The sequence below is a fragment of the Callorhinus ursinus genome, unplaced genomic scaffold (genome assembly GCF_003265705.2).
Source record: "Callorhinus ursinus isolate GAN/ISIS: 27379988/994484 unplaced genomic scaffold, GSC_fseal_2.0 scaffold13, whole genome shotgun sequence".
In the NCBI taxonomy this organism is placed as follows: domain Eukaryota; kingdom Metazoa; phylum Chordata; class Mammalia; order Carnivora; family Otariidae; genus Callorhinus; species Callorhinus ursinus.
The window spans coordinates 15,617,611-15,635,018 of NW_027397075.1; the positions used below are offsets into that span (position 1 = coordinate 15,617,611).

Sequence of the window (17,408 nt, forward strand, 5' to 3'; positions counted from 1 at the left end):
TAAACACACAAAATGCAAGCTAAGGCAAGCTAAACCAAATCACTTGTTGACACAGATACCCCATAGTGCCCCAGACCTGTCTCCCAGCTGTGTGAGGCTAACAAGGCCTGCCCTGCTCACAACACAGGACGATGGTGAGGCCAGGGAGGGATGCACTAAGTCTGCTCTGACAGACGTGGAGGACGGAGGGGGCTTAAACAGCATTCAACGGGGTGAAGATACAAGCTTCTCTCCACTCCCTCCGGAAAGTCCACTGGAAGAACACTGCTCTGTTCCAGAGGAGAGGCCTTGACGTTCTGGAAGATGCACACGGGTGGACAAGCGGGCACTCACTGGGAGTAAAGAACAAAGTGATGTAATGGCCACAGAGGGAATGCCAGATGACCAAGCAAAGCACAGGAAGTGGAAAGGGCGTCAGGTGTCATACTTGAAAAGAAAAGCCTGGGTGAGGATCTGACATGGAACTTCAGGCAGAAGGCCGAGTCAGGACAGACTAGCAGAGGTGCTCCCAAAGCAGGACACCAGCCCGGCAGTGGGGAGGTGAGCCCCAGCACGAGAACCAGGGCCAGGACACAACGCTGGAAGTCCAAGGGCTCGTGCTGAATGGTGAGATCCCCAGCAGACAGGATAGAGAGAACTGCTGGTGGGTGCACAGAAGACTGAACAAGTGAAAATGTACAGATTCCAGGAAAAGCCAGAGGTTGCACTAGAGAGGCACTGTAATTGCCGCACACTCCATGGGTCAGCTATGAAGAATATCTGCGATCACGACAAACACAGAATGCCTATTTAACCCAGATCAGGATTAACTACATGGAAGAATGGAGGAGACGGAAGGAAAGTATCGTGAGTGTACCATCCACAAGACAAAGTCAATAGAAACTATCTAAAACTGGGGAAAACAACAGGAGAAGGAAAGAGCCAGGAGTGGGAGGAAGGGTGGTGAGGAGACTGCAGCTTCCTCCTGCTCTGCGGTGCGCACAGTACACTGTGGGACTGTTTAAACTACCTACACGACAAAAAGTAAAACTGAACTGAAAGATAAAGTAAGTACCAAAAAACAGTATAGCAAACTGAGAATAGAGAGTAGCAGGGATGTGTCAAGAATGGGCCAGGGCGCCTGGGTGGCTCAGTCAGTTAAGCGTCTGCCCTCCATTCAGGTCATGATCCCAGGGTCCTGGGATCGAGCCCCGTGTCCGGCTCCCTGCTTGGCGGGGAGTCTGCTTCTCCCTCTGCCCTTCCCCCGGCTTGTGCTCTCTCTCAAATAAATAAAATCTTTAAAAAAAAAAAAAAAAAGAGGAAGAATGGGCCAAGGTATGTGGACCTCTCAGTATGATGGGTCCTGGCTGCTTCTCTGCTTTTCTACCAGACAGACAGCAGTGAGGACAGAGGGCAGCCCTGAGGCCTCCTGAGGGTCCCGTACAGGCAGCCCCAAGTAAGCATTTGTGAAATTAATGTCAGAATAAACACAGCACAGCGAGGGAGAGTGATGTTGAGATGTGACTGGGCCTTTAAAGAGTTTTTCAAAACCCTCAAGAATAGCAGCTCTCGGGGCACCTGGGTGGCTCAGTCGTTAAGCGTCTGCCTTCGGCTCAGGTCATGATCCCAGGGTCCTGGGATCGAGCCCCGCATCGGGCTCCCTGCTCCGCGGGAAGCCTGCTTCTCCCTCTCCCGCTCCCCCTGCTTGTGTTCCCTCTCTCGCTGTGTCTCTCTCTGTCAAATAAATAAATAAAATCTTTAAAAAAAAAAAAAGAATAGCAGCTCTCAGGTACCTGGGTGGCTCAGCTGGTGAAGCGTCTGCCTTTGGTTCAGGTCATGATCCTGGAGTCCCAGGATCCAGCCCTGCGTCGGGCTCCCTGCTCAGTGGAGAGTCTGCTTCTCCCTCTGCCCCTCCCCCCCATGTTCTCTCGCTCTCTCTCACTCTCCCTCTCAAATAAATAAATAAAATCTTAAAAAAAAAGGGGGGGGGAGAATAGCAGCTCTCTGGCTGAGACCGCAGGACCAGGAGTAACAGCATCAACAGGAACAGGTCAGAAACATAGTTCTTACCAGACCCCACTCAGGCAAGACAAACCAGACACTGTGGCGGGCCCAGCCGTCAGCTTTAACAGGATCTCCAGGCGATTCTGATGTGTGCAAGCATGTGAAATCAGGCGACAAGGTGGACACTTCAGCAGTTAAAATACCTGTTCTCAACCAGTGGTTAGGGGTCCTGGGGACCCTGATGTCCCGGGTGCTCAGCAAGATCAAACGAGGTTCATGACACTCCAAGACATTCTTTGCTTTCTTTCATCTCACTCTCATGAATGCAGAGCAGTTTTCCACAGGCTACATGACACAACAGATCGCTTGCAGAAGTAGATGTAAGAATGCAGTTCTCTTCGATCAAGTCAGACATTTAAGAGACTTGCAAAAATGTAAAACAATGCCACTCTTCTCACTATTTTAGAAACTAGTATCTTTCATAAAAAAGTCATTAATGTTAACATGTAAGGGATTATTTTTAATTGACCCAAATAAAAACATGTTTCATATTTCTTTTAGCTTCACTTTCTAAGAGTCAAGATCAAGAGATAAAACTCACATAAACAGAAGCTCTTTATGGGTCTCAACAACATTTAACAGTGTGCAGTGTCTCAATTTACAAACCAGTGATCCAACAAGCTCAGCAAGGACTGATCATCACTAAAAGGTCACAGTACACATTTAACCATATGGACATGCTTCCTACCTCACTGGCAGTGGTAAAAGGCCGAGTCACAAATAGGAAATTAATTTTTAGGCACCCTAAGTATTCCTAAGCTCCCTTCACATTTATTCAAACATTTATTTATCCATTTGAATACTGTCAATAGGGAAGGGAAAAGAGAGTTCTTTCTCCATTTCCTTTTGAGGGAATCTATACACTAAAACAAGATACTTACATCCGTTGATAAATAAGAATATGGTTTCATATATAGCTATTCCTTTTTTTTATTAACATATAATGTGTTATTTGTTTCAGGTGTACAGGTCTATGATCCAACAGTCTTACACAATACACAGTGCTCACCACAACACATACCCTCCCCAATGTCCATCACCCAGCCACCCCATCCCTCCCACCTCCCTCCCCTCTCCAGCACCCCTCAGTTTGTTTCCTGAGATTAAGAGTCTCTTACGGTTTATCTCCCTCTCTGCTTTCATTGTGCTTCATTTTTTTCCTCTCTTCCCCTAAGACCCTCTGCCCTGTTTCTTAAATTCCGCATATCAGTGAGATCATATAATTGTCCTTCTGATTGCTTTATTTCACTTGGCCTAAAACCCTCTAGTTCCATCCATGTCGTTGCAAATGGCAAGATTTCATTTTTTGATGGCTGCATAATATTCCATTGTAGATATATATACCACATCTTCTTTATCCATTTATCTGTCGATGGACATCTGGGCTCTTTCCATAGTTTGGCTATTGTGGACACTGCTGCTATAAACATTGGGTGCATGTGCCTCTTCGGATCACTACATTTGTATCTTTGGGATAAATACCCAGTAGTGCAATTGCTGGGTCGTAGGGAAGCTCTATTTTCAACTTTTTGAGGAACCTCCATACTGTTTTCCAGATTGGCTACACCAGCTTGCATTCCCACCAACAGTGTAGGAGGGTTCCCTTTTCCCCACATCCTTGCCAACATCTGTCGTTTCCTGACTTGTTAATTTTAGCCATTCTGACTGGTGTGAGGTGGTATCTCACTGAGGTTTTGATTTGGATTTCCCTGATGCCAAGTGATGTTGAGCACTTTTTCATGTGTCTGTTGGCCATTTGGATGTCTTCTTTGCAGAAACGTCTCTTCATGTCTTCTACCCATTTCTTGATTGGATTATTTGTTCTTTGGGTGTTGGGTTTGATAAGTTCTTTATAGATTTTGGATACTAGCCCTTTATCTGATATGCCATTTGCATATATCTTCTCCCGTTCTGTTGGTTGTCTTTGGTTTTGTTGACTGTTTCCTTTGCTGTGCAAAAGCTTTTTAGCTTGATGAAGTCCCAATAGCTCATTTTTGCCCTTGCTTCCTTTGCCTTTGGCGATGTTTCTAGGAAGAAGCTGCGGCGGCTGAGGTCGAAGAGGTTGCTGCCTGTGTTCTCCTCAAGGATTTTAATGGATTCCTGTCTCACATTTAGGTCTTTCATCTATTTTGAGTCTACTTTTGTGTGTGGTGTAAGGAAATGGTCCAGTTTCATTCTTCTGCATGTTGCTGTCCAATTTTCCCAAAACCATTTGTTGAAAAGACTGTCTTTTTTCCCCTGGACATTCTTTCCTGCTTTGTCGTAGATTAGTTGACCACAGAGTTGAGGGTCCATTTCTGGACCATATATAGCTATTCTTAACTTCCCATTTCAACCCCCGTGTCAAAGGGAAGGGTAATCTCGAACTCTGTGCCATCTATGAATCAAAAAGCACTGCCCTGGGTGTTGAGTTACTAACCAGTGAATCTGTGTCCATGTGGAACATTCCTGTTACTTATGTAAGAACAAGGGTTTTGGTTTCTGATTATTGTTAAGATCGATAAAAGCCACACAATCTAACATGCACTACAAGACGAAGTACCGGTTACCATCAATGAACTTCCTATATTATATTATTTCTTTTTATTTTGAAGTATGTTGAACCCACTGTAAAGTTTAAAGAAGAATACAAAGAACATCTGATAACCCTTCTCTACATGCACCAATTACCAAAGTCCTTCCGCATCTGCTTCCTATCTCTTTCTACACACCTGCACTTTTTTTGTGGAACTATTAAAACTAAGCTGCGGAGGGGCGCCTAGCCATTTCAGTCAGTAGAGCATGCAACTCTCAATCTCAGGGTCGTGAGTTCAAGCCCCACAATGCGTACAGAGATAAGATCTTTAAAAATAAATAAATAAGCTTCAGACATCATGACACCTCCCTAAATCCTTCCAGCATCTATTTCCTAGGAACAAGGACCATCCTACACAAAACCATTGACACCAGTGATATCAAGTAATCACCTATCTTCAAATTTCCCCAACTTACCCCAACAATGGCCTTCACAGTTGTCTTGCTTCCTTTTAATTGAGAACCAGGTATTAGTTGTCACGATTCATTCATGTCCTCAGTCGAGAAGGGTCCCCGACCCTTCTTATGACATATTTTCAAGTGTCCCCAGGCAACTGTCGAGGGTCCTACAGTCTGGGTTGTCTGGTTATTTCTCATTATTTGATTCACGTTAAACACTTTTGGCAAGAATGTTGACCGTCCCACTGCATCCCATCAAGAGGCACGTCATCTCCATTACTGGGAAGTCAGAGTTTGACCAGACCTGATCAAGGCAGAATCAGACAAATTTCTCCAATGTAAAGCTCTCTTCTTCCATCTGGACCAATCATCTGTGGAATGACACTTCGGAATGTGTGGTCCCTGCAGCCCCTCCCCCTCAAATGTTTACACCATGGTTTTTAACAACCACTGATGATCCTCACTTGAATCAATTATTACCTTGGTCATCACAAAACACCAATTCAGAAAACAACAACCCATGGATCTCTAAATCTGTCACTTTCTACTTTGAAGGGCATTTGTCTGTAAGGAACCACGCACCTCCTTTAGGGTGTCACTAGGACTGGTTTTTACTCCCTGTGTGCCATACACTTTTTAAATTCAACGTACCCTTTATCATCATTACCCTTTTTTGACGCTCCAAATGTCCCAGATTTGCCCACTGGGAACCCATTCAAGCTGCTCCATTTTTGACATGTCCCCATCAATTTTTGAACACTTCCTTGCTTTCTGGTACAAGATTAATCCAGGCTCACATTAAATTTTGCCTGCCTTAAACCTGAAATAAGGCATTTCTCTGAGGATCTCTAGTTCCTTCAGTGGGAAATGGTGTTTGCAACCATGATCTGGGGGCCAGTTATACCCACTGCTACTGGGATGTCACTGCTCCTAGACCCTCTCCGAGGACAGAGCTAGATTATTTTTTAAATCATGTCTTCCTACTGATACCCTCAATTTAAATTCCAAGACAACAGGGTTCTCCCTCACCTTCTCCATACCGTATTTTTATCTCCTTTCTCCTGGAGAAGCCTGGTTCCCAGCACCAGTATATTCATTTGCTCTATCCAACACACACCCAAAGTGATTTCAGAACTACTGCGTTGATCTACCAACTAACCTACTTTATAGTAAGTTTCTTTGTAGCTCTTTTTTTCTTTTGAATATAACCCACTAAAGGCATACAGAGTACTGTGTTCATGGGACTTGAATTAATCTTTCCTATATGACTATGTTACTAATTCGATATACTTCCAGGTTCATTTGTTTCTACTTGAATTCCATCCGGTTTTCTATCATTGTTATCTTAAATTTTTGAGTATGTAGAATATTTGGATGACTCAAAAGTCAAGGATATAAGGGCATCTGAGTGGCTCCATGAGTTAAGCGTCTGCCTTCAGCTGAGGTCATGATCCTTAAGTCCCAGGATCCCAGGATCAAGCCTTCCATCAGGCTCCCTGCTTCTCCCTATGACCCTCCCCCTTCTCGTGTGCACGCTCTCTCTCTAATAAATAAAATCTTAAAAAAGTCAAAGATATATAAAAAGGCAGACTCAGACAAATTTCAGTTCCATCCATATACCTTAAACCCTGTCCCCACCCACTTGGGTAAGTTATTTAAATTAGTTCTTTGTCTATCCTTCCTGTGTTTCTTTTTGCAAAAAGAAACAAATATATACATTTTATTTCCTCTTCTTTCTAATTTTGCATTCTTTCTTTCCTCCCTCTCTAACCTTCAACTCCTTATAGTCAGATCCTGCTGGCCCAGCCCTGTCCTGGAGCCTGTGAATATAAAAACCTCAGATGGGCTGAGGATCTTGAATACCAAGCCAGGAGGACAGGTGAGGAGAAAAGGCCTGGTCTGGGGGTCACGAGGTGTGGTTTCTTTCTTTCTGTCATTTTTTTCTGTATTTATTTTTAGTAATCTCTACACCCAATATGGGGCTCAAACTCACGACCCTGAGATCAAGAGTTGCACACTCTTCTGACTGAGCCAACCAGGTGCCCTGAGGTGTGGTTACTTTCTTTTTTTCCTTTTTTAAGATTTATTGCTTTGAGAGAGAGAGGAAGAGCCAGCAGGGGAAGGGGCAAAAGGAGAGAGAGAATCCCAAGCAGAGTCCACACTGAGCATGGAGCCTGACCCAGGGCTCAATCTCACAACCCTGAGATCATGACCTGAGCAGAAATCAAGAGTCATATGCTTGAGGGTTCTAGAGGGGAGGGGGTGGGGGGATGGGTTAGCCTGGTGATGGGTATTAAAGAGGGCACGTACTGAATGGAGCACTGGGCAATGAATCATGGAACACCACATCAAAAACTAATGATGTAATGTATGGTGATTAACATAACATAATAAAATAAAATTAAAATTAAAAAGAAAAGAGTCAGATGCTTAACCAACTGAACCACCCAGGTGCCCCATGAGGTGTGGTTTCTTAATTCTACTTGTCAATTCCTCTTCATTTGAGCTGAAGTCTCTATCCTTAGGGTTCTGTACCTCAGATCCCTCTTTTCTTTTTGTTTAAATTGTGATAAATCAACCATTTGTAAGAATACAACCATATCTTGTGCATCAAGTATATTCACAGTGTTGTACAACCATTGCCGTCATCCATCTCTGGGGCTTTTCCAACTGCCCCAACTGAAACTCTCCCCATTAAACGCTAACTCCCCTCCAGCCCTTCCCCGAGGTTCCATTCTCCTTTTCAACCCTAGGGTCTGACTCCTCTAGGAGTCTCCTAGCAGAGAGATCACGCAGCACCTATTCTTTCTTACCACGAATTTTGCACACTAACTTGTATGCTCTTTCCACTAACTGCATCTTGGAAATCACTCCCTGCCAGTATACATGAGCCTTCCCCCTTTATCTCTGCTGCTGCACCCTGTTACAGGAACAGACCTCACTCTTCCTGGATGAACATTTACATTGTTTCCGTATTTTATTCACAGATAATGCTGCAATGAATACCTCGGCAATATCTGGTATTTTTTACTTGTGGAGGTACAACCTCAGGGTAAGTCACTAGGAGGAGGCCAGTGAAGTCAAAGTTCCCCTTGATAATAAGGACTGTACCACTTTGCACCCTCACCAGCAATCTGTGAGCGTGCCTGTTTCCCAACAGCCTCACCAACAGAATGTGTTCAAGCTTTTACATTTTTGCAAACACGATGAGTGAGAAATGCATCTAAGTGATTTTAATTCGCATTTATCTTTCTCATCAGGAAATGAGGGTGAGCATATTTTCACATATTTAGTGGCCATTTGTGTATCTTTTCCTATGGGATGTCTTCATATTTTTTATCCATTTTTCTACCAGGTTTTTGTCTTTTTCCCTTTGATTTTTTAAGATTTTATTTATTTGACAGAGGGAGAGCACAAGCATGGGGTGCAGCAGAGAGGGAGAAGCAGGCTCCCTGCTGAGTAGGGAGCCCGATGTGGGGCCCAATCCCAGAGCCCTGGGATCATGACCTGAGTCGAAGGCAGACGCCCAACTGACTGAGCCACCCAGGTGCCCCTTCCCTTTGATTTTTAAGAGTTTTCATACCATTCTTTTATCTGTGACTCATGTTTTTTATTTTTTTATTCTTATTTATTTGAGAGAGAGAGAGAGTGAGAGAGCACCAGCAGGGGAGAAGGGCAGAGGGAGAGGGAGATGCAGAGTCCTCGCTAAGCAGGGGCTCGATCCCAAGACCCTGGAATTATGACCTGAGCTGAAGGCAAATGCTTAACCAAGTGAGCCACCCAGGCGCCCCTCAGGTTTTTAAAAAATCTTATTGAGGGGCACCTGGGTGGCTCAGTTGGTTAAGCATCCAACTCTTGATTTCGGCTCAGGTCATGATCTCAGAGTCGTGAAATCAAGCCCCACTTCCGACTCTGCACTGAGCATGGAGCCTGCCTAAGGATTCTCTCTCTCTCACTCTCCCTCTGCCCCTCCCCACTCGCACTCTCTCTCAAAAAAATAAATAGGTAAAACTAAAAATAGAAAATAAAAAATCTTATTGAGAGTCCCTCAATAAGAGGGTGTTAGGCTGGCTATGCCCTCCCACATCTTCTACATGAAAATCTGAGGTCCCTGCACTGATACAATCAGGGAGACCAGGGACTGGATTCCACCCATAACCCATAAACATTATCACTGCTCTGAGGAGAACCAGGAAACTGGCTACCTCTGCTCAGACCTCACCCAAAATTCATAGCTATCTACCACCCCTCATCTGTGTTTCAACGTAGAAAAATATTCTCGCTAGCATGACTTTTCAAAATGTACTTTAGTAGCCTTTCAAAGGAACTACTCATCTCTCTAGTCAATGTGGACTTTTACTTCCTTTTATTATGACTCAAGCACTCTATTAGTAAAATTAAAATTACCAATTAACTTTAAAAATATGATTAATCAGGGGCTCCTGGCTGGCTCAGTCAGTAGAGCATGTGACTCTTGATCTCAGGGTGGTAAGTTTGAGCCCCAGTTTGGGTTTAGAGATTACTTAAAAATAAAATCTTTAGGGACGCCTGGGTGGCTCAGTTGGTTGAGCGTCTAACTCTTGGTTTTGGCTCAGGTAGTGGTCTCAGGGTTGTGGAATCCAGCCCCACACTGGGTGGGGAATCTGCTTAAGATTCTCTGCCTCTCCCTCTCCTTCTGCCTCCTTCCACCCTCCTGGCACCTGCATGCACTCTTTCTCTCTAAAGTAAAATTTTAAAAATCTTTTTTAAAAAGGGGTGTGCCTTGGTGGCTCAGTCACTTAAGCATCTGCCTTCAGCTCAGGTCATGATCCCAGGGTCCTGGGATTGAGTCCCACATAGGGCTCCCTGCTCAGCGGGGAGCCTGCTTCTCCCTCTCCCACTCCCCCTGCTTGTGTTCCCTCTCTTGCTGTGTCTCTCTCTGTCAAATAAATAAAATCTTAAAAAAAAAAAAAGAACAGACATGGGAATTGTACCATTTTTGTGCAATGAAGCATTTATTACATATATTTTAATTTACATTTTAAATCCTTAGTAGTTATCTCTGGGAGGTGAGATTATAGGTGATTTTTATTTCTTTTTTTTAAGATTTTATTTATTTGTGAGAGAGAGAGAGAGAGCACAATCAGGGGGAGCGACAGTCAGAGGGAGAAGCAGACTCCCCGCTGAGAAGGGAGTCCGATGCAGGACTCGATCCCAGCACCCCAGGATCATGACCTGAGCCGAAGGTAGACGCTTAACCAACTGAGCCACTCAGGTGTCCCTGATTTTATTTCTCTTATTTTGCTTACTAATATAATTATTTCATTTTTTTAAACAGTGAACATCTATAAATGTAATTTAGCTTCTATCCAGTAATCTCAATTATATACAAAACTGTGTGTATGTGTACAAAAAAATCTGGAAGGAGATGCACTAAAATGTGAAAGGTGTTTTTCTCAGAATAGTGGGATTACTGGTCATTTTTTTGTTTTAGGTTTCATACCACTCTGCATTTTCAAATTTTTTAATAAGCATGTGTTATTTTTATAATATGAAAAAAGCAATTTTAAGACACCAACAAAGTTGCCTGTGATCCAAGCACAGAAAGGAATGTCATCTGCCTTTTAGCAATTCATCCAACACACAGACCCAGAGCTGTGCATACACACCCCACACTAGCTCCCACATGGACTTGCTCACACACCTGTGTTCATTCTCTCTCTCACACACGCACAGATACACTCACACTCAAATTCAAGACTAGGAAAGAAACTGGGAAGGACAATGAAGCAACTGAAAGGTGCAGCCACACACCCCTAGGAACTTCCAACTGCTCACCAGCACCGGTGCGGGAATGAGAAGCAGGGAGACCTGAGCATCAACACTTCCCTCAGCAGCCTACTTATACAAGCACTGAAGAGGACATTGCCTACAAGGTCACTGAAGGGCATTCAGCATTTCAATGTGTAGGTTCTCTGGAAAGGATCAGTGACTATTAAAATGTAAACACTTACGTATGTGTAATCATAAAATGTGGAGATAATCTTTACAATTATAATTAATTCCTTTGAAAAATAAAGCCAAAAGAAACCAATCCTTTCTTACGATACTCTTAGAATTTATTTTACAAATTCTCTTTTAGGATGAGTTGGTCATGGCTACAAAAGCATCAGCCCTCTTGATGTGGGAAACACAGGCAGAAGAAAAATTATTAAATTTCCTTAACTACCTGCAACCCGCGGACAAGTCCTTGAAACAGGCAGAGTGACATTCCTCTAGGGACTCAACTGCGTTGATGTTGACACTTTGCTAAGGGCAAAAGGCAATCCTAGCCCAACACCCCACCCCCAGGACCCTGTAAGTCTACTTTAACATGTAAGAATTCCTTTGGAAACTTCCTTTATCTCTACCCCCCAAGATACATATTGGCAGCATCCTCCAAGCATATGGCCCACCGATATATATCTGAAGGGTCTCATGACTAAGGTTTTATTAGACGGTAATAAATGACCTTTACCTAACAATAGCTAGCCCGCTCAAGGTGCTGGAAACCTTGCTTCCAAATGAGTTAGAGACTTACACTGTCCCTAACCCCCTCCCAACTTTATTTTTATTTTTTTTAAAGATTCTATTTATTTATTTGACATAGAGAGACACAGCGAGAGAGGGAACACAAGCAGGGGGAGTGGGAGAGGGAGAAGCAGGCTTCCCGCCAAGCAGGGAGCCCGATGTGGGGCTCAATCCCAGGACCCTGGGATCATGACCTGAGCCGATGGCAGACGCTTAACGACTGAGCCACCCAGGCGCCCCTCCCCTCCCAACTTTAAAGTATACAGTGGGCCACTCCTCAAGACCCCGGTGAGGCTCTTCCTGCCCATGGGTCCTGTCCCCGTCTTTTAATAAAACCACCTTTTTGCACCAAATGTGTCTCAAGAATTCTTTCTTGGCCATTGGCTTCAAACCCTAACGTTCTTTCCTACATCACTCTCAGGATGAAGGGGTCATGTAAAGGAAGAATCTTCAGAAACGGCCGAGGACTTAAAAGTAACCTATTCCATCTTGACAACTAGCGCTGGGTGTAAAGGACTACGAATTCCTGTTTCAGTAAGGTAGAACCAGAAAACTCCACTGCAGTCCTTTTTCTCCTTGCCAGCCCTGTGTTATGTTACACCACACCTGATCTACCACCAGGTGATGTAAAGAGAGCCAAACACACCATGACACTGCTAAAGAAAGAGGGACAGAAGAGCCATCTGTATTCTAAGTACGAACTGCTGCCATGAAAAATTCAGAAAATCAGCTTCAATAATTTAAAATGCTTCCTTCTTAAACAGATTACTCAACATGCTACCTTTGAGTATTTGACAATAATCAAGAATAATCTGGTTGTTATCATCAAGGACAGTAATGTGACCAGCCTAAGAGTCTCATGCATGCAATATTTTGAAATCTCAAGGTGGAAAGTACAGAAACTTATGGTCCTTATTGCTGTTATCCACCTTCTCTCTTCCTAGGGTTTTTGAAAAATCACGCATGTTTAAAGAAGAACCCTTATCTTTTAGAGATACGTACTGAAATACATACGGATGAGACGTGATGTCAGGCATGCACTTCCCACACAGCATGAAAGTGGGGCTCTACAGATGAACCGAGACTGCTGAAACTGAGCAGCGGTTTGGGATGGGGATTTCACGGAACCACTCCTCTACTGCTGTATATGTTCAGTACTTTTCATCAAAAAAATTTAAAGATATTATTTATTTATTTGATATGTATCGAGAGAGCACAGTAGGCAGAGAGGCAGGCAGAGGGAGGGAGAAGCAGGCTCCCCGCGGAGCAGGGAGGCCGATGCGGGGCTCGATCCCAGGACCCTGAGATCATGACCTGAGCTGAAGACAGATGCTTAACGACTGAGCCACGCAGGCGCCCCCCCTTTAAAAGATTTTATTTACTTATTTGATATATAGAGAGAGCACAGTAGGCAGTCATTTTAAAAGTTTAAAAATAGGGGTGCCTGGGTGGCTCAGTTGGTTAAGTGACTGCCTTCGGCTCAGGTCACAGTCCCAGGGTCCTGGGATCGAGCCCCACATCGGGCTCCCTGCTCAGGGGGAGCCTGCTTCTCCCTCTGCCCCTCCCCACTTGTGCTTGTGCGCACGCGTTCTATGACAAATAAATAAAATCTTTAAAATAAAAAAAAATTTTTTTAAAGTTTAAAAATATTCATCCCAGGGCGCCTGGGTGGCTCAGTCAGCTAAGCATCTGCCTTCGGCTCAGGTCACGATCCTGGCATCCTGGGATCGAGCCCCACGTCCGGCTCCCTCCTCAGTGGAAAGCCTGCTTCTCACTCTCCCTCTGCCTGCCTCTCTGCCTACTTGTGCTCTCTCTCCATCAAATAAATAAATAATATCTTTTAAAGAAAAACCAAAAAACAGAAAACAAATAAAAATACTCATCACGAGGTGGAATTCTCCAGTTTTTTTTAAACTACTTCACTATCGGGGCACCTGGGTGGCTCAGTTAAGCCTCTAACTTTGGGTCAGGTCATGACCTGGGGGTTGGGGGTGGTGAGGGTAGTTCCTAGGATCCAGGTGGTGGTAAAGGGCTCTGAGCTCAGCGGGGAGCCTGGTTCTCCCTCTCCCTCTGCCACTCCCCCTGCTCCTGTGCTCTCTGTGTCCCTCTCAAATAAATAAATCTTTAAAAATAAATAAACTAGGGGCGCCTGGGTGGCTCAGATGGCTAAGTGTCTGCCTTCGGCTCAGGGTCCTGGGATACAGCCCCCCATCGGGCTCCCTGCTCAGCGGGGAGTCTGCTTCTCCCTCTCCCTCTGCCTCTCCCTCTGCCTCTCCCCCTGCTCATGCTCTCTCTCTCTCTGTCTCAGATGAATAAATACAAAATCTTTTTTAAAAAATAATAAATAAATAAATCAACTACTTCACTATCAGAGAATACTTTTTCTCTTTGCTCTATAATGCATCAGACCTGGGAAAAGTAATCCTGAGTCATAATAAAGGCTAGCAAAGCTCAGACAGGCACAAAAATCAACCTCTCATTACTCTGTAAATTATCCGCTTCAAAACGAGAGCTCCCCTCCGCCATCCCAGGAAGCTTGTCCAGGTCCAGGTACTCCCGACGACCACACCCTGCACTACTTCCAGCGCAGTCTGGGCCAGCAGACAGGAGGGATGCAATGCCACAGATCTGCCTACACACGTCCATTCCACCAAACCCCAAGTCATCCAGGCTTTGCCCCCAAATTTAAAATTCCACCAGGAGAGGGGCACTTGGGTGGCTCAGGTTTCGGCTCAGGTCATGATCTCAGGGTCCCAGAATGGAGCCCCGCTGGGCCCCCTGCCCTCCCCTGCCCACCCCCTCATTTCGTGAGAGCTCCCTCTCTAGCACACACGCGCGCTCTCTTTCTCTCTCTCCCTACAATAAATAAATAAAATCTTAAAATTCCACCAGGAGCTATCAGAGCAAAGAATTTTGACTAATTTCTACTTTGTGATTACAAGAAAGCTCAGCCGCAAATAGCACCCAAAGTTTTTCCCACTGTAATCAATAAGAACAGTTACAAAAGGTGTTTCTCAAACGAAAAGGATTTTATGGAAGTCAGAAACATGAAATTTGTGGAAATATTTTGAGTGACCAAATCTAATAAGCTGAGAGCCACCTAAAGGTTATGAGTGCAGGGGCACCTGGGTGGCTCAGTCGTTAAGCGTCTGCCTTCAGCTCGGGTCATGATCCCGGGGTCCTGGGATCGAGTCCCACATCGGGCTCCTTGCTCAGTGGGGAGCCTGCTTCTCCCTCTCCCTCTGCTGTTACCCCTGTTCGTGCTCTCTCTCTCTCTGACAAATAAATAAATAAAAATCTTAAAAAAAAACCTATGATTTAAAAAAAAAAAAAGGTTATGAGCACATCCCTGCTAGAGCACTGACAATCTGTGAGGGCTTGTGAAAATTATTCAGCCTTCCTGGGCTTCCCGTTCCTTACCTATAGAGTAAGATGAAAACCACCTGCCTACAAGGGCCTCAGAAAAAGGTGATGATCCAGAGAAAACGTTCGTGAGCTTCATATAAGCCAGAGTACTCTCTCAGAGTCAGATTATGATAAAGAACAAATGTAGTATTTCCCTAACACCTCTGACTGCTGTAATGAGGGAGGGTATGTTTGGAGAGAAGACACAAAGCACTAGTAAAAAAACAAAACAAAACAAAAACCGGGGCTCTCTAGCCCAGCGGCACAAAGGAAAAGCAGGAAAAGAAACTGGACCAGCAATCACAATCCATGCTGCCCATATGGGACACTTGTCAGTCATATACCTCTGTGCCCATTAGACTAAGAGGTGGGAGACCCGTCGCAGCAATGTCTTCCAACACAGAGCTAAATTACAAGCAGTACGCTGATCCCAACATTCAGGATGCCCACAGAGACATGCACATCTTCCCGGGCTGACAACTCAGCACAAGGAGCAGTGATCAGGAGGACCCAGATCTTTACACTTACAGCTCAAAAGACACTGTGGATACTCAGGGAGATACATGGATCCCTTATAAAGGTTCCCACATGTTTTAACCGACACCCTAAATAGCAAGGGATCAATTTTACCTCTTTTCTTAAAGACCACTAGGCTTTTTTTTTTTTAAGATTTTATTTAATTTTTGACAGAGAGAGACAGCGAGAGAGGGAACACAAGGAAGGGGGAGTGGGAGAGGGAGAAGCAGGCTTCCCGCGGAGCAGGGAGCCCGATGTGGGGCTCGATCTCAAGACACTGGGATCATGACCTGAGTCGAAGGCAGACGCTTAACAACTGAGCCACCCAGGCACCCCAAGACCTCTAGGCTTAAACACACTGTGCACTTGAACACCCACTTAACAAATGTCTGCAAGGTGAGAAACCAATAAAATATAAAAACTAGCAAATCAGCATTTTAGGGACTTTCTACTCTTCAGTAAAATGTGAACACCAGTAACCTGTGATGTCTCCGGTTATCAGCAGAACACAAAGCGTGATGGTGTCTCTCACCAGGTAAACTTGCCTAAGTGCTGAAATACAGGCCAAGGACAAATCTTGAGGCCCCCTTTCTCCCCGGGGTTGGGTGCGACCTCCGACACACTGCACTGTGCCTTCTCAACACCTGTCTACACGCTTCACTTCTCCGACAGGAAAGGAGCTGGCCCTGATGGAACTCTGCTTCAGTCTGTACCCTCACCCTGCTCTCGGACTCATTCCCCTTCCCTTCTGCACACAAGGTTAGAAGTGAAAACTTTCAGCGTTCAGGGTCTCCCAAACATTAAAAAGATGAGCCTAGGCAGGACATATACCAACCACACACAGCAAAGTGTGCTCAAAATAGGTGTGTGTGGATTAGCATGACGTTCAGTGACCAGGCGCAGTCTGGCCTCTGCGGTGGGAAGGACCGAATGACTTCAGCCAAGCAGCCCTGGGCCCTCAGCTGGGGGAGTCGCTGGGCACGTCTTCATTCAGGGGGCCCTTTTACCAGGCAGCCTGGGGGCAGGTCCCCACGCCAGGAGTTCATCGCCAGGAGCTCATCCCCGTTTGGGAAAAATCCAGCTTGTGTGGCTCGAGAGGACGGGGTTGGGGGCAGGGGGGCCAGGAGAGAAAGTGAGTCTCGGGAATAGAAGCTCCCTCGACGAGAGAAAGGAACGTCAGCGAGATTGAGCCCGAGCTGAGGACACAAGGGAAGAAAGCGTGCACTTCCCGACCTGCCGGACGGCAGGGCCCGGGAGCGCTCGCCCCGTTACCTGCTCTGCCCCGTAGGCCGTGGCGAACTGGACGAAGTCCTCGATGCGAACGAAGCCGTCCCCATCGCCGTCCAGGGCGTCGAATACGGCTCGAAGGCGGGGGCCGTCCTCCGGACACGCCGCGGGCTCGCTCGTTAGGGGGCAGGTCTGGCTGAAGTCCGAGGGCCGGTCCGAGTCCCCGGGACCCACGTCCAGCGTCAGCTCGCCCACCGCGGGTGAGGGGAAGCCAGGGAAGAAGTCAACCTCGCCCCTCACGTGCTGGCTGTGCCTGAAACCCTGCACGCGGAGAGAGGCGCTCTCCGGGCAAACCGGCGGTCCGTAATCCTCTGGCTCTTCAGTCCAGGAAAGAAGCGGGCCGAGTTCTGGCAGCTGCCGGTCGGGGTCGGGGTCCCGGCAGGCAGCCTGGTCCGGCAGGAGGTAAGACATGCCCGGATCCGGGGCAAGCGCCCAGGCGCTCTCGGGGCGCGCGTCCGGCCCCGGGGCTCGTCCGGCGCTTAGGTCCGCCCCGGCATCGGCGCAGGCCGCGGGCTCCAGTGGGTCGAGAGCCGGGCGCGGGGCGGGGGCGGCCCCCGGCCGGTCGGGCCCACCGGGCTCTGGGTCGGGGCGCGGGCCGCCCGCCAGGGAGGCCGGCCGGCCCGTCTCCATCTTCA

The 17,408-nt window shown here is 46.2% G+C and overlaps 1 protein-coding gene across 5 annotated transcripts in view; it reads right to left on the reverse strand.

Annotated features, from left to right (window-relative positions):
- RAB11FIP3 (RAB11 family interacting protein 3) overlaps positions 1–17,316 on the reverse strand; it is an 85,476-nt gene extending 68,160 nt beyond the window's left edge. For all 5 annotated transcript variants that reach the window (XM_073899775.1, XM_025877682.2, XM_073899776.1 and 2 more), the window contains exon 1: positions 16,759–17,316. In XM_073899775.1, coding sequence (XP_073755876.1) covers positions 16,759–17,184 — 426 coding nt within the window. In that variant the 5' untranslated portion in view covers positions 17,185–17,316. The remainder of the gene's footprint in view (positions 1–16,758) is intronic.
- Between the last annotated feature and the right edge of the window lie 92 nt (positions 17,317–17,408).